The sequence below is a fragment of the Archocentrus centrarchus genome, chromosome 17 (genome assembly GCF_007364275.1).
Source record: "Archocentrus centrarchus isolate MPI-CPG fArcCen1 chromosome 17, fArcCen1, whole genome shotgun sequence".
Lineage (NCBI taxonomy): Eukaryota > Metazoa > Chordata > Actinopteri > Cichliformes > Cichlidae > Archocentrus > Archocentrus centrarchus.
In genome coordinates this window covers 30,646,359-30,668,796 of record NC_044362.1, presented here as the reverse complement: position 1 = coordinate 30,668,796, position 22,438 = coordinate 30,646,359, and the positions used below count along the sequence as shown (strand labels likewise).

The window sequence follows — 22,438 nt, the reverse complement described above, 5'->3', positions numbered from 1 at the left end:
ATGTTTGGAAGTCAATCAAACCCTTGTTGTTGTGTTTATTGAATTAACTGGTCACTACCTGATAACCCTCCTGCATGGCCACAGTGTGGCCATAGCTATGCACTCATTTATCAGTGCATCAGCATAACTACAGCCATGCATTTTCCACCCCACAGTCTGCAACATGTTAAGTCTGGCTGTTCTTTATGTGCAGCATGTCTGATTGTGTGAGAGACATTTCTCCTTATTTCCTTTGTTATTTTAAGAATTTGAAAGTTCCATCAAGTTACTTACAAACTTACTCAAACAGCTTTAGCCCCTTTTTTGGCCCGTATGCCAGAAGTTATCGTGGTGCCAGTTCTCACCCTGTGTTGGAAGTATTCTGTTAACAGAGGGGAAAAAATGGGAGAATGAAGTATACTTCCAGCTTCAGTTGCTCACCTTTTGAGTGTGGGGCACAGTGGGCACAATTATATAATGTAACACTCAGATGAGCATGTGGAAAAAAATGAAACTGAAAGTTTAGTGCCATCTCTCTGTGACCGCTTTGCAAAAATGGTAAAGCAGATTTTAAAATAATTCACTGTCAACATTGGTAATCAGTTTATTTGGTGCTTTGCAGAATTATTTTGGATTATTTGTTATCTTGTTAGTGCAGCTTATTTATTTATTTATGTTATTATAAAGTATTGATTTTTCAGTTCATGTTGGCTGGTGTTTGTCTCGTAAGACGTGATATGTCTCTGCAGCAGCTAGATGAAATTTTGACACTATTAAACTGATAAAAGTACTAGCAAAGCATTGATTTTTACACTTGCGTTGTGCAGTGTAACTCCATTCAGTGTTGATAAAGCAACTTCTAAATTGAATTGAACTCAGACTGAGGTGAAGTGAAGCAGCGAGAGTAAGAATCCATGCCTACAATCTTCTATTTGTCAGTGTGTGTGTGGACAGGTGGGGATTGGGTGGCTTGGGGTCGCACGATTCACACACACATACCTTCACGCACACATGCACACACCCACGCACACACACACACACACACACACTGGGTCTCCGCCCCTGCTGCCTGGCCCCTGTTGTTGCTTGGCACCTTGCCGTGCTGCTCGGCTGCTGCATTGAGTCCCTGGGTGGCCCGTACTGTTCCCCTGTTCTAATGCACCTTTTGTCTTTGTTCTCTTATTCTGGGAATGAAAGAGGGGAGCTTTACAGTGGGGAGAGTGATGGATAGGAGGCAGAGAAAGAGAGAGAGAGAGCGACAGAGAGAGATATAGATATAGGGGGGAGAGAGAAAAGAGAGAGAGAGAAATCCAGGGTTCTCTTTTGTTGTGAACGCAATGAAAGCCCAGCAGGGGGAGCCGCCTCGACAATTTGTCAGAGGCGCCACGCTTATTTTCCAAGGCTGAACTGGCTCGTCACCACTGTGGCAACGGCAGTCACCTTAAGTGGAATAAGTGAGCTCAGAAACAGACTGACACTAATTTTCCCAGTCGCTGTTTACTCTTGTCCCATCACACTGTGTGTGTGTGTGTGTGTGTGTGTATGTATATATATATATATATATATATATATATATATATATGATAATGTTTTGTGTTATTTAAACAAAACCGAGGTATTCAGGTGATCGCAGTCTGAAGAAAATGAAACAAAAGTAAGAAAAAATAAGAAATAGTTGATATAATATCCCCTTACTGACAGAGCTGAAAAATGTGACACAGATATAAATACTGCAGATCATACAGTCTGTCTGTAGTATTTGTCTCTTTAGAGTGTTAGTCTAGGCGACAAAGTTGTAGCCTTATTTTATTTGCCTTAATGTCTTGGTACAATGGTGTAATAGAGAGAACAGGCTGTATTATGGTGTTCATAGATTATCTGATTTGCGTTTATCAGTTTGAAGGACAGAGTGAGGCTCTGTGGCTCTGCTCAGAAAACTTATATTGCCTTGGGAAGTTTTTTTTTATCTGTATCAGCAGCAACTCTAAGATTATATATCCTGTCAAGCATGCCGTGTAGCACTGGCTTAGCTGAACCTGTTCCCATCAGGTCAGATTCCTTAAACTTAAAAAAGACTTGGGAAAAATATTTATCTTAAAAGCAGTACAAACAACTCAGTAGTATTTAAGTTTACAACCTGTTAAAATAGGCAGCTGCTTTATTGCTCTCTCTCACAAATTTTCTTTTAAATTTTTAGGTAGGTGCAGATATCCTTAAAAAAATTGACAAAACTTCCCATTGCCTTTTCTACCAGAAGCTGGTCTTAAATGTTTAGTTGCAACTTTACTTTAAATGAAAATAATATATGACGTCAGAGCAGAATGCATCTGCCTCCCAACCTTTATCCACTACACAAACACCCCTTCATCCGTTTACCAGGCAGTGACACTGCAGAGTCACCTACAACCCCAATTCCAAAAATGTTGGCACGCTGTATAAAATGTAAATAGAAACAATGCAATGATTGGTAAATCACAGAAATCCAAATTTGATTCACAATAGAACACAGAAAACATCAAACGTTCAAACTGAGACATTTTTACGATGTCATGAAAAATATTAGCTCATTTTAAACTTGATGGCAGCAACACATCTCAGAGCAAAAAACAGCTTGAAAAGTAAGTGGCACTAAAAAAGAAACAGCTGGAGGAACATTTTCTAACTAATTAGGTTAATTGGCAACAGGTCAGTAACATGATTGGGTATAAAAAGAACGTCTTAGAGTTTCTCAGATGTAAGAATGGGCAGAGGTATACCAATCTGCAAAAAACTGTCTACAAATTTCTGAACGCTTTCAGAACGATGTTCCTTAAAGTAAAATTAAGAAGATCTGGAATGCTGTCTTATCCTACAGTACGTTTCATCTAAAGAGTCACAGAATCTGGAGGAATCTCTGTGCGCAAGGGACAAGGCCAAAAATCAATATTGGACACCCATAATCTTCAGGCCCTCGGGCAGCATTGTATTAAAAAGAGCCATGATTCTGTCATGGAAATCACTGCGTGGGCTCAGGAACACTTCCAGAAGTCATTCTGTGAACACAGTTCAGCGTACCGTCCACAACCAGAGGTTAAAGCTCCATCATGCAAGGAAGAAGCCAGATGGGAACAGGAGCCAGAAACACGACCGTCTTCTTTGGGCCAAAGCTCATTAAAAATGGACTGAGACAAAGAGAAAGCGGTTCTGTGGTCACATGAATCAAAATCTAAAATTCTTTTGGGATCCTGTGGACAAAAGAGGAGAGGCACCATCTGGCTTGTTATTGGCGCTCAGTTCAAATGCCTGCATCTCTGATGGTATGGGATGCTGATGGTATCTTGCACTTCTGAAAAGGCACCGTCAATGCTGAAAGATGAGAGCTTTTAGAGCGAAATAAGCTCCCATCCAGATGACGTCTTTTTCAGGGAAGGCCTTAAATATTACAACACTAAACCGCATGCTGCACCGATTACAAAACTGTAGCTTCATAGCAGAAGAGTCCGAGTGCTGAATTGTTCTGCCAGCACTTGAAAACATTTTGTGCATTATGAAATGAAAAATACAACAAAGGAGACCCAGGACTGTTGAGCACCTAGAATATTTTGTCAGACACAAATGGGACAACATTCCTCTCACAGAGTCCAGCAGCTGCTCTCCTCAGTTCCCAGAGGGGATACTACACAGTGGCAAAGATGGACCTGTCACAACTTTTATGAGACATGTTGCTGCCATCACATGAAAAATGAGTTACCATTTTTCTAAAAATGGTGCATTTTCTCATTTTAAACATGTTCTATAGTGAATAAAATGGGTTTCAGGAAGTTTGCAGATCATTTCATTATTTATATTTTAGTGTCCAACTGTTTTGAATTTATTTTTTTCAATATTCAAACAATAAACTACTTTGTTCAGAGATACTTTATGGACCTGTGTAACCTCAGCCACTGAAAAGACAACAAAACTTCCCTTTTCGAACAGTTTCCTCTCGGGGCCGCAGCCAGAGATCAGCAGCGGTTCGACGAGCCCGCAGCAAAACTTCCAGCGCTGGCAACGTATGAATCATAAAAGTGAGCCTACACAGTGTGCCAGGACACAAAACAAACCTGGAGAGTGACTCACACCCTTACATTTCATTTGGAACAATTCAATACTGATTAGATAATACTGACGGTGAGCACTTTCAGCGAAACGGCCTTGGAAATGTTTTTAGCTGCCGCGCTGGCCTGGTAGTGGTTGAGGGCGACGCGGTGAGCGGGAGGGAAGTGCTGATGTGGGTGGCTTCTTAGAGCCTTTGACTGTAGCTGGCTGCCGAATAATGATGGCTCTTGTGTAACCATCACTGAGTGTAGACTAGAGGTTTTTTTTTTAATTTATTTATTTTATTGAAACATGAGGGCCCTGGTGATGTAATGTCTGCTTCTGAGCTGAAAGTCCATATCAAAGAGCTGCCACTAGGAGGAGAGAGTGGGCCTGAGCTGTCTGGATGTGAGGATGATGATGACAGACCGGATGCAAACCGAGACCAGAGGTGTGAACACAGCAAAATATTCTGTGCATACCTTTCTAAAGAACTGTCCAGTGTCCTGCACAAAGTCGAGTCAAAAAGCATGTGCACCCCTCAAAAATTGTGTTAAAAAGTCAAATAATATTTAATACAATCAAAAAGTATGTTTCTGTAACAACTTCTATCCAACAACTGTGAACATTAAGGCTCAAAGGAAATCTTATTTACACCTTCGTTACACCATACAGACTTTAATTTGTAGTCTGCCTCATCCTGTCTCTGTTTCCTGCTTCGTCTATGACATCTACAGGCATCCCCAGTCTTTTTTCTTTGTTCTGTGCAATAATAACCATAATCTTTATCACTTCAGGTTCAATATGTAAATACATTTTAGTGTGTATCATAGTCTGCATGCATGCAATATTTTTTCTTTCCTGTTAAAGTAGTAAAAATATTGCACGATATGGCCGACATCTGCATTTAGTTTGTTATTACTACTAGACCTCGGCTCCAAGGTAAAGGTCAGAGGTCGTTTTCTGACAACCTTGTAAATGCAATAACTCGAGCAATCTCACCTATGATGTTCAACTTCACACTGTAGATGCCCCATCAAACCTCACACACTTGTTCACAGACTTTACTGTAAAAGCACTTTGAGAGAATAATACATTTAACTTCTAACATATCAGTAACATTGTATTTCTTTTTTTAAATCACTGTTTTGCTACTGAAGGAATTATATGGTTTCCTAATATATTCTTTTTGTTTTGTTTCCAGTGAATTATTTAAAGATATACTAATCTTATTTATTTCAGATTTTCAGGCACACTTTGTTGCATTTATTTTCTTAAGGTTCAGCCTTGATTTCCATGAAGAAAAGAGGAGCGTTACGATGTTGTTGTTGTTCTTTCAGTCACAGACTAAAATTATGTTTTAGCACTTACAACATGACAGGGTTTGCTTCACTTGTCAGTCATATTGTCACTCTTTTATTTATTTTATTATTTTCAGTTGGGAAGATGTTTGATTTGAGTTTAGTACCATAGATATCTCTGCAGTGACACCCTTCTCCACCCCCTCCACCTCTTGGCTTTTAGTCATCATGACGCTGCTGCTGCTGGATGTTTGTTAGATTAAAGTTCATATTAAAGTGTTTTGTTCTATAGAGTGAGCTACAAACTGTAAGCCCAGAAGCTTTTAACATTGTGATCATCAGGAAAAACGTCCAAAGCTGTGCTAATAAATGTTGTTCTAACGTTCTAAACCATCCAACATGCTTTTTTTCCAACATGATAAATTGAAGCAATAGAAGATGTAAAATCACCTCCTGTGAGCTTCTTTTGCCCGGTGAGTGACAAGGTTATTTACAAGGTTCAAAGTCGATGTGGTGTCTTTGTGCCGGTGCTGCCCTGGGTAGCAGAGGCCGACAGATGGATATGTGATCAACTCAACATGAGTGATTTTTACCTCTTCATCACATACAGAGAGTGCGCCTGTGCCGGCTGATGAATCACTTCATAGATGTGACAAATATATCGGCCTCATACCTCAGAGGAGAAATAACGGTCAGAAAAAATGAGCTGCTGCGTTGCGTGTCGTTCCTGAGACAGAGCGGCCGAGACCGGCTCTTTTTGTAACGTGTTGTGTCTTTGGCTACTAAGTACAACTCCAACACAGATATGTGTAATGGATGTGTAATGTGGAGCAGACATGGCAGTATGTTCTGGAAAAGTAAAAGTAAATTTTCTTCATTATTAAACACGTAGTTTCACCAAGTTTCCCTGTGTTGTAATTAATTTGGCTTGAGTTAGTTTTGATGTTTAACATTAACTCGTTCATGCAGTTGGTCAGTTATTCAAATGCTGTTCTCTTGTGTATGTATGTGTTTTGTTGTCATAGTTGCATATCAGCCAACACAATGAATGCTTGTGCATCATCCCATAAGCTGCTACCTATTGGCCAGTCATAGGAAGGTGTTTTTGTTTTATATATATATATATATATATATATATATATATATCTCTGGTTCAAAAGTCGACTGCATGGTGTCCAGCTGAGTGGACAAGTTTGTAATCCATGAAAAATAGATTCATAAGCAAAATTTCAATTGCATTGTGTTTTTGTTTTTTTTTATGCCTAAAGAGGAATAAAGAATCTCGACTGAGGTTCTCATGATTCATGCATGAAAGGGTTAAATGTTAGAATATTGTAACATTACTGCTGCATGTAAAATAACAGGTGAATATGAATCTGAGCTTTTCATGTTTTTCTTTGATATTCTGGCCTCTGGCCCAGAGAAACCCAATTAAAATCCCACAATAACGGCTTTAAAAACTTCATGGCCGGTAATGTTATGTGAAGGCTGGTCATCCAAATTTGACTAAGGTTTGAAAAGTAAATACTTTGAGATTAGTGTGATTACAGCGCTTTACTGCACCGATGGATGGTTAGAGAATTGATCAGATTAACAGTATGGATTTTGGTAGAATGTAATATTATTGGAGGGAATGCTTGTATTTTTGTATTCATTTTGCTTGTAGGTTAAACAGATCTATGCATGTAGAACATTTTGTGCAGAAGCGCAGAGTACGGCGCCAAGACACATTATATGTGGTGGGCTTCTGTACAAAAGGTGAATTTGCTTTTATTTTGCACATTCCTCTTAATTATTTTGCTGATCCTTTTAGTTTAATTATTATAATAGAAGAGGCCAACCCCACAGTCTGCAAAATGCACTCAAAAGGAGCAATGAAAACAATTTAAATCCATCAACGTGAAACCACTTTGAACACATTTTTTTTTTCTGCCAGCAGCATTAGGATAGGACCTGCTCCATTAATGATGTCACCATATTTTATAACAGTGTTGTTACAGCAGCAGTTACTTCCTTTAGCAGCGCACAATACGTCCTGGAGGGGGACTTCGTAATATATCTTCCTGCTGGGCCTTTAGTCTGAATTACAGCAGGAAAAACAAAAGGTTAATCACATTGGGAGTCTCCGCTTTGCCTCTGACCACCCAGCTTCTCTCGATCTCTCCCTCAGTGTTTCAATTCAAGCTGCTTTATTGGCATAAATGCTGGATGAACAGGGTAAAAAAAAAAAAGGCTCCTTCCAAAGCACCCTAAAAAGCAGTACATGCATCTTTGCTCTTCTTTTTCTGCTCGTGCTCTTGCCTTTCTTTTTTACCTCTCAGTTCCTGTCCCCCTGAATTTACATCTATCATGGCAAAGAGCATTGCAGTCACCATATATTGAATCAAAATGTAAATGTATTATAAACCAGGCAGCTGGAAATGTGCTTGCTCTTCTGAGAATCACGTATCAGAGTATCCTGATTCTCCTTTCTTCATTTCCTTGCGTGCTTAAATGCCGGTGGGCGCATTACATTGAGATTCAAGAGGTTATCTCGCAGTGGTGATGGGGATTGCAGCAGCCTAAAGGATCGCCACAGGTTGAAGCTTTTTTTTTTTTTTTCTCTCTCTCTCTCTTTTCTCTCAAGTGCCATGTATGGCTGAGCTTTAATGAGCCAAACTTCTTATCTGCAGGTGTCTGAAAAACAACACCTAGTCGCCGAGGGAAATAGATTCAGAAGATTCCTTTTGTAAAGCTTCTAAATGTGTGTATATGTGTCTTTCACAGGGTGGTGGGCCCGGCTGTGACCTTCAAAGTGAGTCCCAATGCTCAGAACGTCAGCACCGCAGATGTGGCCAATGTGGCTGGTAGGTTCTCCTTGGCTGAGTAATGTTGTCTTTATACTGACAGAGAAAAAGACAACCCATTATCACTGGCTTGCCGCTGCACCTGAGGCCCCAGATGAACATTTTTCAAAACTTATGACTCCTCCAAGAATGTTTTTTTTTTTTGTTCCCCTCTACTGAGTACTCCGTATCCACACAGGCACTTCGTGGCAAGTTATTCTATTCCTTTGTGTTCAGTTAGGCGAAGTATTTTGGTACTGGCTCATTTTGAAAGGGAGCCAGCTCTGTTTTTTGTTTTGTTACAAATCTTCAAGCAGCCATGCTTGCCTCCATCATGGAAATCCATCGGAGAGTTGGATATGTGCCTAAAAAAACAAAGTAGAAAAAAAAAACCCAGACACCCCAGATATTTGTTGGGTTTGGGGAAATGAGTCATTCCATTAATGCCACATGGAAAATCAAATCAGTTTTCTCACAAGGAAGAAACAACTTTTGGAAAACTTTGATTCAACCAGCCATGAAGGGTAACATGGCTATTCTAATAGTTGTTATGGTAAAGCATCAAATGGCTGCAGCATGTAGCTGGTTTTGAATATCTAAATACCAACTGTACAGTACCTGTTTAATGCCAGTCTGCGGTCATCCCGGGAACCCGGGGCTAGTCAGCTGACTTATGCAGGATTTATAACTTGGTAGCTAGTGTCTGTTTGAATAAGCCTTTGGCTGTGCTGAGAGATGGATTGTAAGAATTTAGCCCACACAGTGGCTGTGGAGATGTACTTGCATGCAGTCCTCCAAAAAAACTATCAGCATGTAGTCCGAATGTGATGCATATTGATGCTATGCATAGACTAAATGCTGATTGATTTAAAAGTTGGCTTGAATAGGAAAGGGAGGGACAACAGAGCTCACTACAAAGAGGAAGAAGTGTGAAAAATAATCACAATAATAAAAATAATAACATGCATAAGAAACACATAATGTGGCTGCAATGGATACTTTTGCATATCCTATATTGCCAGAAGTATTCACTCATCTGCCTTCACACACATATGAACTTGAGTGACATCCCAGTCTTAATCCATAGGATTAAATATGTCAGCCTGGCTCACAGTCTCCGCTCTAATTCGTCCCAAAGGTGTGCTATTGGATTGAGGTCAGGACTCTGCAGGCCAGTCAAGTTCTTCCACACCAAACTTTCTCATCCGTGTCTTTATGGAGCTGCTTTGTGCACTGGTGTGCAGTCATGTTGGAACAGGAAGGGGCCATCCCCAAACTGGTCCCACAAAGTTGGGAGCATGAAACTGTCCCAAATGTCTTGGTATGCTGAAGTATTAAGCCTTTCACTGGATCTAAGGGACGGAGCCCAGCTCCTGAAAAACACCCCCACACCATAACCCCCCCTCCACCAAACTTTACACTTGCAGTCAGACAGGTACCACCAAACTGAATCTCCTCCATTGGCTTGCCAGACGGAGAAGCGTGATTCGTCACTCCAGAGAACACATCTCCACTGCTCTAGGGTCCAGTGGTGGCGTGCTTTACACCACTGCATCCAACACTTGTGCTTGGTGATGTAAGGCTTGGATGTGGCCGCTCGGCCATGAAAACCCATTCCATGAAGCTCTCCACACACTGTTCTTGAGCTAATCTGAAGGACACATGAAGTTTGGAGGTCTGTAGTGACTGACGCTGCAGAAAGTTGGCGCGTTATGCACCACAGCGTCTGCTGACCCCACTCTGCTATTTTACATGGCCTACCATTTTGTGGCTGAGTTGCTGTCATTCCTAATCACTTTCAGTTTCTTATAATCCCACTAACAGTTGACTGTGGAATATTTAGTAGCGAGGAAATTTAACAACTGGACTTGCTGCACAGATATCATCCTATCACGGTACCATGCTAGAATTCACTGAGTTCCTGAGAGCGACCCATTCTTTCACTAGAATGGGTCGCTCTCAGGAACTCAGTGAATTTTCACTTCTGTGAATCAGTCTGCATGCTTAGGTGCTTGGTTTATACACCTGTGGCTATGGAAGTGACTGGAACACCTGAATTCAATGATTTGGGTGGGTGAGTGGATACTTTTGGCGATATAGTGTATTTTTGATAGTGTTCCCTAATGACAGTATAGAGCTACAGCATGTAGACATGACTCTGTGAAGCTCATCCGTGCCAGCCCTTTTAGCCACTGATAACCAAGCTTAGACTTCCTGTTGTCTGTCCACAAATGCAGCAAGTATAAAAAAGCTATGTTGTGTTCAGATGATGGCTGATGATTTCCCTATTTTCAATAATCAGATGTTATCATTCCGATTGTGAAAGATGCCAGACATGACAGGCTAAAAAAAAAAAAAAAAAAAAAAAAAAAATAATCAGATGTTACATGGGACATAATAAGAAGCACAATTCACAAGTAGTGTTATAATTATAAGCTACTGCAACTACAATAGATATAGTTAATGAGCTAATACATAGCAGAAAAAGAGCCAGTACTTTTCCCCTTACCTACAGATTCTAGATATGCATAAGCAGATTTAAAGTTTAAACTTCCTAGTTAGTTGATATACTGTACCACCACTTGTTTACAGTTTAGATCTGTTCCTAACTGGAATGTTCCTCCACAAAGTTTTTTTTTTTTTGTTTTGAGGAACACATCTCATTAAAGAAATAAAAATACAATAGGGGGCCTAATTGTGCCCCTACTTGCCTCTGCTAAAATTACCATCTGCTGCCTCGGTGCCTTTCTCACTCACATTTAGCTGTTCCTGAACACGCTCACACACCTCACACTGATTGCAAGTAAGTTGAAGGAATAATGCATGAGTCACCTCCTCTGAAATGTTCAAAATGATGCACCTCCAACCGTGGATCATATTTACTTTTTTTGTATTTCGCATTAAGAGAGGATTTTTGTTTTTAACTTAGCTTTCGGTTAAACCAGTTAAGTCTGAATTAAGATTAACATTAACTAAATTTCACCATATGAAAGAGGGGACGTGGCTATCAAAACAGAGAGGTGAACAGCAAAGGTCATACAAGATCTCTTAACAGCTCACGATGAACGCCAGCCCAGCCGCAACAAACGTTTACTTTTGTGAAGCATTTATTAACTGAAGTTGGAGGAAGCAAAAAAATGTAAAAATGGCCACAACCTCTTCACATGCACCAAATGGAGGCAGCATATAATGGGTTCAAATGAGTAATGGGATAGATGCAGTCAGCACTTGAAGTAAAAAGCTTCTCCTCTATTATCACTGTTACCAGGTGGGGGTGACAACGCCATCGCATATTTTACACACAATTAGTCACACTATAACAGGTGGCCTATGGAAAAATTGTAGTTTTTACCTCTTAAAAAAAACCAACAAAAAAAAAAAAGCCCTCTGTTGTGTTTCTGCTCAGGTCAGTCTGCCCAAAAATGATCTTCTTTGCTAACTCTTACCAGCTGCTTTTGGTGCCAAAGTTAATTAGTTCTGTGGTAGCGACCATGATAGTCCAGCACACAGAGACACAGTCCAGTCTCCAGAGTGCGACTCCTGGTTTCTAGCAGTTCCACCACCGCCCCTCCCCTGCTAATTTTATTGGTCTTTTGTGCTGCTACCTCATATGAACCAGGCAATTTGTGTGTCCTCCACAACAAATTCTCTAATTGAATTTTGTTTCTGTGGTGCCTGCGCATAATATGAACACATTACACATCATTGCCAAGTATTGTACAGTTTCGAGGTCAGTCATTTGGGGCAGGCTGGTTTGTTGGATAACATTGATGGAATGAAGATGCGCCTTCGATGTGCAAGAGTTGTGGACGGGGAAACTCCTCAGCTTAACTTGGTAGTCTGTCTAGAAAATAATAAATGCAAAATCATCAGTTGTAACTATTGCTAATATCTGCCATTTCTATTGATTATGGTGAAGATAAAACTAGCAGAAACCATACTGTAAATGTTTTCACAAGAACAGTGACGTGAATGTAAAGTCGCTCATTGTCAGACATAATTTGTTGTCTGTTTTCCAAAGATTTTGTCTCAAGATCCTCTAAACAACTCAGTTCAAGCTGTGTGTGTGTGTGTGTGTGTGTGTGTGTGTGTGTGTGTGTGTGTGTGTGTGTGTGTGTGTGTGTGTGTGTGTGTTCACCAGGCTACAGTGTGCGACTCACGGTAATGAGGTGAAGGTGTTGATGAAGTGAGGAAGAAAGAAAGGAGGAGCTAAACTGTCAGTCCAGTTCTCACAAACACAAACACACACACACACACACACACACACACACACACACACACACACACACACACACACACACACACACAGATCACTTACACTAAAAAATTGGGCCTGTCTGTGTAACTTGCATGATTTCTTTTTTGTTCTTATCCTGCTTTATAATTACAAACCCATGTCCTTGCATATGCTCACCCCCCCCCCACACACACACACACACACACACACACACACACTCACCACACCCACACACACCCACACCTACACCTACACACACACCTACACTGATGATTATGCAACGGCTTCTCTCCTGTTTTTAAGTGCTATTGTTGGTGTTCTCATTTCCCGCCCGCCGTGCCCGGTTGCTCTGCGGGGTCACGGATGAGACTCGATTGTTATTAATGCAAACATTTGACAGAACGTGCTTGAAATGAAATATGGCGTCCTCTCAGCTAAAGTGCAATAGTGTGGGCGGGCCATCTTTAAAGTGTCGTTTGTCATATTCAACTAGAATATCAATCCATCCCAAAGCGTACATTATCCCCCCTAGCCGGGGCTTATAGTGCTTTTCTGAAACATTAAGCTTTACACGGCCATTGTAATGACGTCGTTTTATCATCATTTATAGTCACACAGCAGCAGAGGGGAGAGACTGGACTTCCATCTCTTCTGTCACAAACTCTTGTGTTTAGGTTGAAGGCTTTTAAAATAATCCCGTTTTATTTGATAAAGTCTCTGCGAGGACATCAGCAAGACCTCAATATGTGCCAGAAAAATGTTTAAACATGCAAGTATGGTGAAAGAATAATTGAGGTTGTTTTATGTGCTGCTGCTGCTGCTGCTCTAGGTATGCCTGCAAGTGAGTCGTTAGCAAACTGAAACTGACGAGATGTGCAGAGGAGGTTTCAAAACTTGAATGAAACTTGAGAATTTGATAGTAAAATGTGAGAATATCAGATAACAATCTGATAAATGGCAGCATACATACATACATAAATTAAACATTTTGTATTAGAAAAATAAACAGTTATTCATTTTTAGAGTTGCAATTTTCATCCTCATTTCCACTTCATTAATAAAAACTCTCACTCATAGTCAGGTGTGCAGAAGCTCTTCTTTTAAATTTTACTATCTGTTCTATTATTAATTTCCTGAAGGCAATAGCATAAATATGAAAACAGTATAAGAAATGTGATAAATTTATTTATATAGGCTGATGTGTATTGAGGTAATAAGGTTATTATTGAGGTTGTAGGAGACTATATTTACAGATAAGATACTAAATGCTATTTTTTTTTACGACTTTCCTTTTGAGCAGCATCATAATCTGATTTCTTTGTTATTACTGATGCTCTTTGAGCAGTGAACAGCTGACGGATTTCATTTGCTGAAATGCATCAGATTGGCTGTTTAATGATTTGGCTTTTTTTTTTAAAATTAATTTAAATCAAAAATTTTGGTGACTATATCTGCTGGAAACCCACAAAAATTAGTTGTTGCCTCAGAGGTCAAGTCATCAGACTGTAGCCTACACGGTCCCCACTGACACATTAGGAATATAAGGAAATAATATTAGTAATTCATAAAGCACTACAAGAGCAGCTAAGAAAATGTAAAAAAAAAAACAATGTAAGACCTAAAAAATGTAGCATTAGATTGAAATAGCATTTAAGGAGCATTGAAGTAAATGCAGTTAAAAATAAAAATGTTCAACTTAAAAGATTTTCAGGCAACATATTTAAATCTAATCTCATGTCTAGTTTTTCTGACACCGGATTGATTCTGACCTCAGCCCCTGGGTGCCTAAAGGTCCGATTACTGCAGTCAGGCTGGCCAGACCTGTTGTTGCATTTTAAGAAGCCACGTTACCACTTCTGTCACGGGCGTCCATCCATTGTGAAAGACTCCGGGGCCACCGGAGGCCATTGTCAAACATGGGGGTGGATGTCAAGATGGTGGGCAGTGAGGTGGTGACCCTCATTGTCCAGCCGACGGTAGGCGGGAGGACCCAGAGGCTACTTGCAGCGGTGCGTCACGGTCGTGAGAACGGGACCCCATGAATAGGCCGGGGGTCAGGGTCAGGACAGCGGGCAGCTCAATTAGCACTTAAAGCAGAAGGAGAGCAGCTGAGATGGCCTGATCCTGCACCGTCTGTTCAGTTGACTTCTACTCTTTTTCTTTTTTTTTTTCCCTTTATGAAATTCTGCCAGCAGTTGTTTTTGCATACATGCTAATAATGCCTGTTGGTCTGAAGCTACAGTAGTTACTCACAGATGCTGCAAAGGCTGCGCACTCTCAGGAATTATTCACTGTTAGGGCAGCTTCTGTTGGTGGTGCTCAGGTTGAGGCTCTCATGCCTTTCTCCTCATCATGCCCCCCCCCCTCCCTTGAGTAAAGTAAAGCCTGCTTTGTTAGCTGCAAACAATAGGTGGTTGCTCAGTGTTTTGCTTTTATGGTTTTTATTCCTTTTTAAGAAATGTCCTCACAGAAGTCACTTTAAGTTTAATAAGTTAAAAATGCATTGTGCTTACTCAATAACAAAATCTTATTTCTTTTGAAGCATGTTTTTCTCCGAAATAAAACTGAAAGTTATTACATAAGCATGTTAAACATTAGAACTGTTGTTAAATGCCTTCGTTTTTCTGTTCTGTCCTTCATAAGGGGCGACATTACCCCGTTAACCCTTCATGGTGAAAAATGACCAACGCATTCATGTGAAATGTGAAGACAAAAATGTTTTTATTTGCAAACCTACTCGATAAATTTCCCGTGTGATGTCAGGACCATCCTTCTAGCTAGAAAGTAAATACTTATTTGTTATTTACCTGAGCCTGTGTTACGGACTCATCAAAGATGCATCAAAAGTCATCAAATACTTCCTGATCCTGCTTTGAATCAGGAGCCTTGTTTACAGAAGGCGAGAGCGGACTCTTTGTACTCAGCCATAAATGCTGCTCAAGTGCTGTGCAGCGTTTTCAGTCAGCATACTCAGTAGTAGGCATGTCAGCCCAGAGTGGATATTTAAACTGCGAGGTTTTTGATATTCGGTGATAATGCAGGACCTTGGAACAGCTGCCTGCTTCTCCCAACCTTTTCAAACAGTATTAATTGCTGTACATGGAAACCGTGTTAATGTAGCAGTGTGTGTATACTTAGTCATACACAGATGTAAGTGTATTTTCTTTTCACTTTGTATGTCAAGCCTTAATCACATTCATATCTCGCACAGATTTTTTGCAATTAGCATTATGAGTCGTACAATGTATCTAAAATGTGTTGCCGTGATAATAAAGCGGCCGTTCAGTAAGAAGTGGAAATTGTTCAGTGACCGCGTTCTGCAGAGAAGGAAGCAGTGTCACACTCATCCCGACAGCTGATAGCTTTCTGCCACCGAGCTTCAAAACGGATCCTGATGACTGGGTGGAGGAAGGGTTTATGTTACTTTCACAAAGGCATCATTTGCGTCTGAGCTTTTCTTTCCTTCTCTCGACTTTTTGTCTCCTGGTTTTCTTCCGTCTGACTGGATTAGCATAGATCTCGTATGCTGACAGGACTGACCTTCACTGCAGCTAAACACTTGTCAAAATGCCAAATGTAATTACTGAGCTCTTTAGGTCAAAGTAATGTGTTTCATCTACCTCACTTTGCCTTGTTATTGATGTGCAAGCCCTCAGACCTCAGACTGCAGTTGAGTACTCCCTTTTCCCTCTGGTAGCACCAGTTCTGTGCAAGTGTTTGTGTGTCATAACAAAGTGAGGAAATGTATCTGTAATTATGCCTAAGTAATGTGGTCAAATTGTGCGTTTCTGTACTGCTAGATGTCTTTCTGTGACTTTGTCAGCTTATATGCGCCCAGATCCTGTGATTATGAACAATTTAAAGTTATCTCTTAGAGCTGCAGAGTGCTTCTCCAACACTGCCTTTCAAAGGTCGTCATCATCACCATCACCATCACCATTCCTCTGCAAATTGCATGCCTGGAAATTGTCAACTCTGTTGTGCTGCCTTCACATCAGCTGCCTCTCAAGGAAGACTGCTTGTCTTGTATTTAAATTAACTGGTAACTAAAAGACATAGCTAGCCTTTTTTTGAATTCCAAGCATCCTATGTAGATGTTGAGTAAATCAATAGTTTGCAGTTCTGATTATAATGTTCTGGCCTAACTGCTCAGATATTGTTTCTTTCTGACATCATGCACGGTTGCAGAGAGGAAATTTTACAGTCAAAATTGACAGCCTTTCCATATGCATTGTCATTATTAACAGCAGTGGCTGATTTTATGTCATCGCCATCACTGTGTGGAACTCCTTTAATTGTTCCCATTGATTGCCAGAGTGATTGCATTGGAAACAGCCTGGGTCCTGGGATCTGTCCAGCAGTCTCTGTGCTGTGTCCTGTGGGAGTAGGCAAATCTATTTCATTGCAGTTCACCTGCTAATCAGTTTTCATCACAAGCCGAAGGCTAATCGATTGTAGAAATTTCTCTCACCTGTTGGCAAAGAAGGAAAAAAATAAATAAAAAAGGAGAAATATGAGGTGTGTGCTGGTGTTTAGTGATGCAATTTTCTGTGATACCACGCCATGCTTTTTGCCTCTTCGCCTGTCATCACAACAGAGCTGTAGGCGTTCTGTGAAATTGCAAGATGCCTCATCCGAGCTTTAAAAAGCTTGCACACTCCCCTGCCGCTCCAGAGTCACCTGTGGTTATTTTGGTTCGACTTCAGAGGGAGCAGAGAGCTGTACACTGTCCTCTGGAGCTTTGCAATCATCTGTGAGTCCCGCCGTCAAGCAAAGAGGAAGGGGGAGGACACAGGTGTTTCGCCGAGCTCTAGTTTGCACAGTGGTGCAACGTGATCCCCGAGCCAACCGTGCAGCCACCCTGCCAGCTACTCAGCCAAGCAGCCGGCCTGATTTCCCCAGTGCTGGCACTGGCCTGCTGGCACCGCCAACCCTTCTCTCCCACTCCCACAGCTGGCAGGATCTCTGCGAGTTGGCCTCAGCTCCTGACGTTGACTGCGGGGTTGGCAGACCTCTCCCAGATGGCCACCTTGTAGTGAAGCTGGCTTTGCGCTTGCATCACTTTTACATCATCCCTTCAGCTACAGAGCTGCGGTGGAAGGAGAGGGCTTCTGCTGGCTGTGCTGAGGCATTTTTGTACGTGATATGTGGGAGTGTTAAACTCCGCTGCAGCTCTCACACTTTCTAACGATAATTTGTTGTTTGTGCCGTTTGTGTCCCTGCTTTTCAGAAAGCCAGTGACAGGTCTGAGACCAGAAACAGATGCAGATATAGAGTCCACCTACGTAAACATCAAATACACTCACAGAACCACCACTGTTTTTTTTTTTTCTTCTCTTTAAATTTAAAGGGGTAAAGACTATAATAGCCCTTATCTTTTACATTCAAAATGACAGGACAGTGCCAAGGTGCTTCTTGGGTTCATATTTTATTTATTACCTAATTTAAATCCTACTGCACATCCTGTAATTTATAGTCCAGTAACTCTGTAATCTCAGCTGAGCGGAAGAACAAGACTGAACCTTTCCAAAAACTTGTTAGCACTAAGATTGAATAATTAAATATACATTTTTTTTTAAAACTGCAATGGATGAGAGTAAAATCATCTGATAGAATTTTCTTAATATCCTCAGATTTAATGACCAAGTCTGTCTGATGACTGCTCCTAATTATCACTTCTTCATCTTGCTGTTTTTTGTCTGTTACTTTCTGCCATAAAGGATGACATAAAGTACAAAATTACAGGTACTGAAACGTTGGAGATCATTGAGGAACTGAGGTTTTCTCTCAGCGCTGACAGAGAGTCACTTTGTTCTAAATTCTTTTTTCCCTGCAGTTTTTAAGCCAAGATGCTAATAGGTGACGTATTCCTACCATTGATTCAAACTGTGTGGGAAAAAAATCAGATGTTAAAATGATTTAATTTGCTTCAGTCTATACCACTGCAAAGCACAAGTGTACAGCATATACTCTTATTGTGCTGCTACAATGTTTCTAATCTATAAGATTATTGCTGTAACCTCCTGCATGTGAACGTAATGGTCATGTTGCAGATTAAGCTACTTTTGGCTGCTCCCTTATTTACATTTGCATGTTTGATTTGGCAGATTTTTTTTTGTTTCCATGGATGCCCTTCCTGATGCAACCCCAAATGGCTTTGTGTCTCCCGGGACCGAACCAGGGATCTTTTGCTTGTTAGGCCAACGTTGCAGATCCTTGAATCATTTGACGCCGGCTGGACGTGTCACACAGACTGAAGTCCGAGGACAGTGTTTTGAATGCTCCATCCCAGGAGTAACCATGATAGTGGCATTCTGGGAAACACAGAGACACTTTTACTGAGGCCGTACGTAGAAAACACGCAGTAAATTGGAAATTATGAATATATTTAAATCAACTTGGTTTGACATCTACATTCTGTAGGAAGGGAAAGGAATATTTAATTTACATATCTTTGCAGATTAGATTGTGTTCTCAGATGAATAGATTCTGCGTATTTGGATCCAAATTAGTGATTATTTTGGAAATAGCAACTTTTTCCAGTATCAGTCTTGCTGGTCATGCAAGGCCTACCTTATTATTATTATTTTTTTCTGAGACTGCATTTTACCCATTTACCTTGATGTCACCAATACTGAACTATGGAGTCTAAAAATTCAGTGGCACTCTGCTATCAGCAGGGGGCAAGTCATTTTTCTTTGCACTCTGACTCAGACTCAGACTTTCAGGACCTTTCTGTCCTCTGCTGCAGTTATTACAGGCTCCTTCCTGAAGCTTTCGCTCTCTCAACGGCCCAAGGAGGCCGCCTGGACCAAGCAACTCATTTTTAGCAGTCTTCAAGATGCCTGATGAGATGTAGAGGCAGACGGTTGGATTGATTGGCCCCTCTTGAGTGCACAGGCCTTGATTACAACTGCACTCAAGTGCACCCCCCTTACTCCCCTCAGTTTCTCTCTTTCGGTCTTGTTCTTTTTAGTCTGCCTCTCTTCTGTCTCCTTTTTTTCCCATAATTTCTTTCACCTACAAAGGGAACGGTTGGATAAGGAGAAACTGGGTGCAGAGTAGAGGATAAAAAAAAAAAAAGAGTAGAATTACTGAAAAAGATTTGGCTTTGCAGGGTTCTGTCTGCGCTGGAAAGTAGAACAAGGATGGGTCTGCCTATTAAGGACTGGTTAGAGATGAATTTGGAATCACAATCAGTGCCTTGAAGAGACAAAAATTGGATCAATATTTTAAGAGCTACGCAGGAAAAGTGCTGATTGTTAACAAAATCTGTCACATTTCGGTTTAGTTTGCACTTCTTGTCCATGCTGTAAATCAAAATTTGCTTCTATACACATCCTGATGCTCTGCCAATACAAAAATATTGCTGAAAAAATGATTTAGTCTCTGCAGCTTTCCGCTGTGAATTGTTGGGAGAAAGTAATTAGAATTAAAATACCTTTACAAGGTCAGTCCACCCAAACACTGAGCATAGATTTCTGCTGCCTTCAATTATAAACGATGTTGAGAATTTTATTTAATGCTCACAACATTCAATAATCACTTTGAAAACTTTACAGCTATCATGCTTTTCTTATCTTAATTTGCAAAAAAACCTAAAACAGATTTAACTAAACATACTTTGCTGACTTTGTGGCGCGTCCTTTGAAAAGGGGCTTAAAATATTCGAGGTTTACATATGTTATCGCCAGCTGAGTTATTTTCTTCCCTCTAAGATTATATAGATTATATTGTTTTTGTGTAGGGTTGCATATTGGTGTGTTTTTAATACTGTAGTTGAGGACTGCCGGGATTTTCTTCTTTTTGCTGAGAGTACAGTTCATTTAGTTGTTTGTTCTTTTATTGGTTTACTTATTTATTTATTTATTTTTTGACTTTTTGTATTTTAAGAGTTGTGCAGGTAGTTTGATGATACCTCACATTAATTCCTGTTCATATATCTCTCCTGATGAGGGATCTAAACTGTTAACTCTTTCATTCTTCAATTTCACTTATTTATTTACACAGTGCCAAATCACAGCAGTTGCCTTAAGGGGGCTTTATATTGTAAGGTAAAGACCCTACAGTGTTAAACAGAAAACCCCAACAATTTCCCCCATGAGCAAGTACTTGGTGACAGTGGGAAGGAAAAACGTCCTTTTAGCAGGAAGAAACCTCTGGCAGAACCTGCCACAGGGAGGAGCAGCCGTCTGCTGCACCCAGCTGTGGTTGAGGGGAGAAAGTAGAGAAGAAAGGGAAGGAAAGAGCGAAGACAAAATGTAACGACATAAAGCAGTGGTATATAAACACCCGGGGAGACTGGAGAAGAAATGCTCCGTATTTTACAGGAAGTCCTCCAGCAGTGTGAGCTTATGGCAGCATACCTAAGGGATGCTTCAGGGTCACATGATCCAGGCCTAACTATAAGCTTGATCAAAAAGAGAGAGAGAGAGCGATTTAAGTGCAGTCTTTAAAGTAGAGACGGTGTCTGACTCCCAAATCCAAAGTTGGAGATTTGTGATAGCTGAGGGCTCTACCTTACTGATGGATGTGTACATTTAACTAGTTTGTGACTTGTGTAAATAAATATGTTGCACATAGTACTCAAATTTCTTTACTTACATTAGAAATCCTACATGGTACCAGCAGCTTCTTGCAGTTGCAGGCATTGCAAGCACCTATCTACAGAAATTTCCTTTCTGTAATTGGGGTGAGCATGTCATAGCCTGAGCTGCGTCATAGGAGTTTACTTAAGTTCCGTTTCTAAAGCTGCCATAAGCTTGGCACACTTCTGAAGATATTTCGGCTTTAGTGAAAGTTTGGCAGGTAGCCAGGGACTGCTTTTGCTTTCATGTGATTGAACGAGCACTCAGAGGCTGGGTGTTCATCATTTAAAGGTATATTAAGATGACCTGAAATCTATCGGATTCTTGCAGCTTTTAGTATGCATGTGGACAAGAATTGTGAACTTCACGAAGAGAGAAAATCTGCACCAGTGACAAACCGAAACCCCAAGGAATATGTTTAAGGCTCACTTGATCTCCACCTGAAACAGGGGTGTGTTGTCCTTGTTTCAGATTAACTGTTGTTGTCTACACACTTCTGTTTATTCTACTTCATCCCTCAGGGACTAAACGCATATTCAGTAATGCTCAGCGTCCTATTTATCCTGTAGAAGGAAAGTTGTCTCATAAGATGTCTTTCATTGGATGAAGGGGAAAGATGCAGTATCCTGATATTTTCTTTTATTATGTCTGTTATTTTATATATATTTTCGAATATCTTCACATCCTACCGAAAGACCAACACTGACAATAAATTGATCGTTTTAAGAAGATAGTATTGTGTGTTTATATGCCGAGGCTAATATTACTCTTCCTATGTGCAATAGCTCGTCATTGTTGTCCATAAACTATGAGAAACACAACTTGCACTCAGACAAATGTCCTTTCATTTTCATGGACACGCTCACTGCAGTATTTATATTATTATTATTTCGTTTTTTAGAAAAGTCCCACATGCACCACAACTGCACAGAGAAATAGAACACTAGAACCTAGAATATCAAATCTGTATCAATCCGCAGCTGTACACAAACATATGCATATAGATGGTTGGAGTAATGTTCATTCTTTAGTCATAGTGCTGTCTTAAGCCTTTTGAAGTGGTCTTCTACAATAGCTCTCCAGCCTTTCTGAAGGTTTTTCAAAGTCTTTCTTTAGACATTTCCTGCAATTTTACTCCTTTTCAGTTCAGTCCTCATATCTGTTAGTTGCGAGTCACTGGCTTTATTTCTTTCTCTACTGGTGTGATTTTTTTGACCCTATACAATTTTCAGCATTCTGGATCATTAGCTCTGCAATACTCTATATGAGGATATATTTTAGAGCATTCAAACTTATCCCTGTAAAGTTAGACGCAAATATGTGAATCTCATGAAGGGAATCTTTTTACAAAATCCTGGATCCAGATTGTGATCCAGATCACCACAAACGTTTAAGCAATTGTTCCTCGTACCACCTCCAAGAACTCCGGAAATTTTAATCGAAATCCATTCA

At 40.4% G+C, this 22,438-nt stretch overlaps 1 protein-coding gene across 1 annotated transcript in view; it reads left to right on the top strand.

Moving 5' to 3' along the window:
- The window catches only part of LOC115795638 (receptor-type tyrosine-protein phosphatase N2-like), a 229,311-nt gene that overhangs the window by 68,571 nt on the left and 138,302 nt on the right, over positions 1-22,438 (top strand). The window contains 1 exon segment of the mRNA XM_030751631.1: positions 8,103-8,182. Within this exon segment, the coding sequence (XP_030607491.1) occupies positions 8,103-8,182 (80 nt within the window).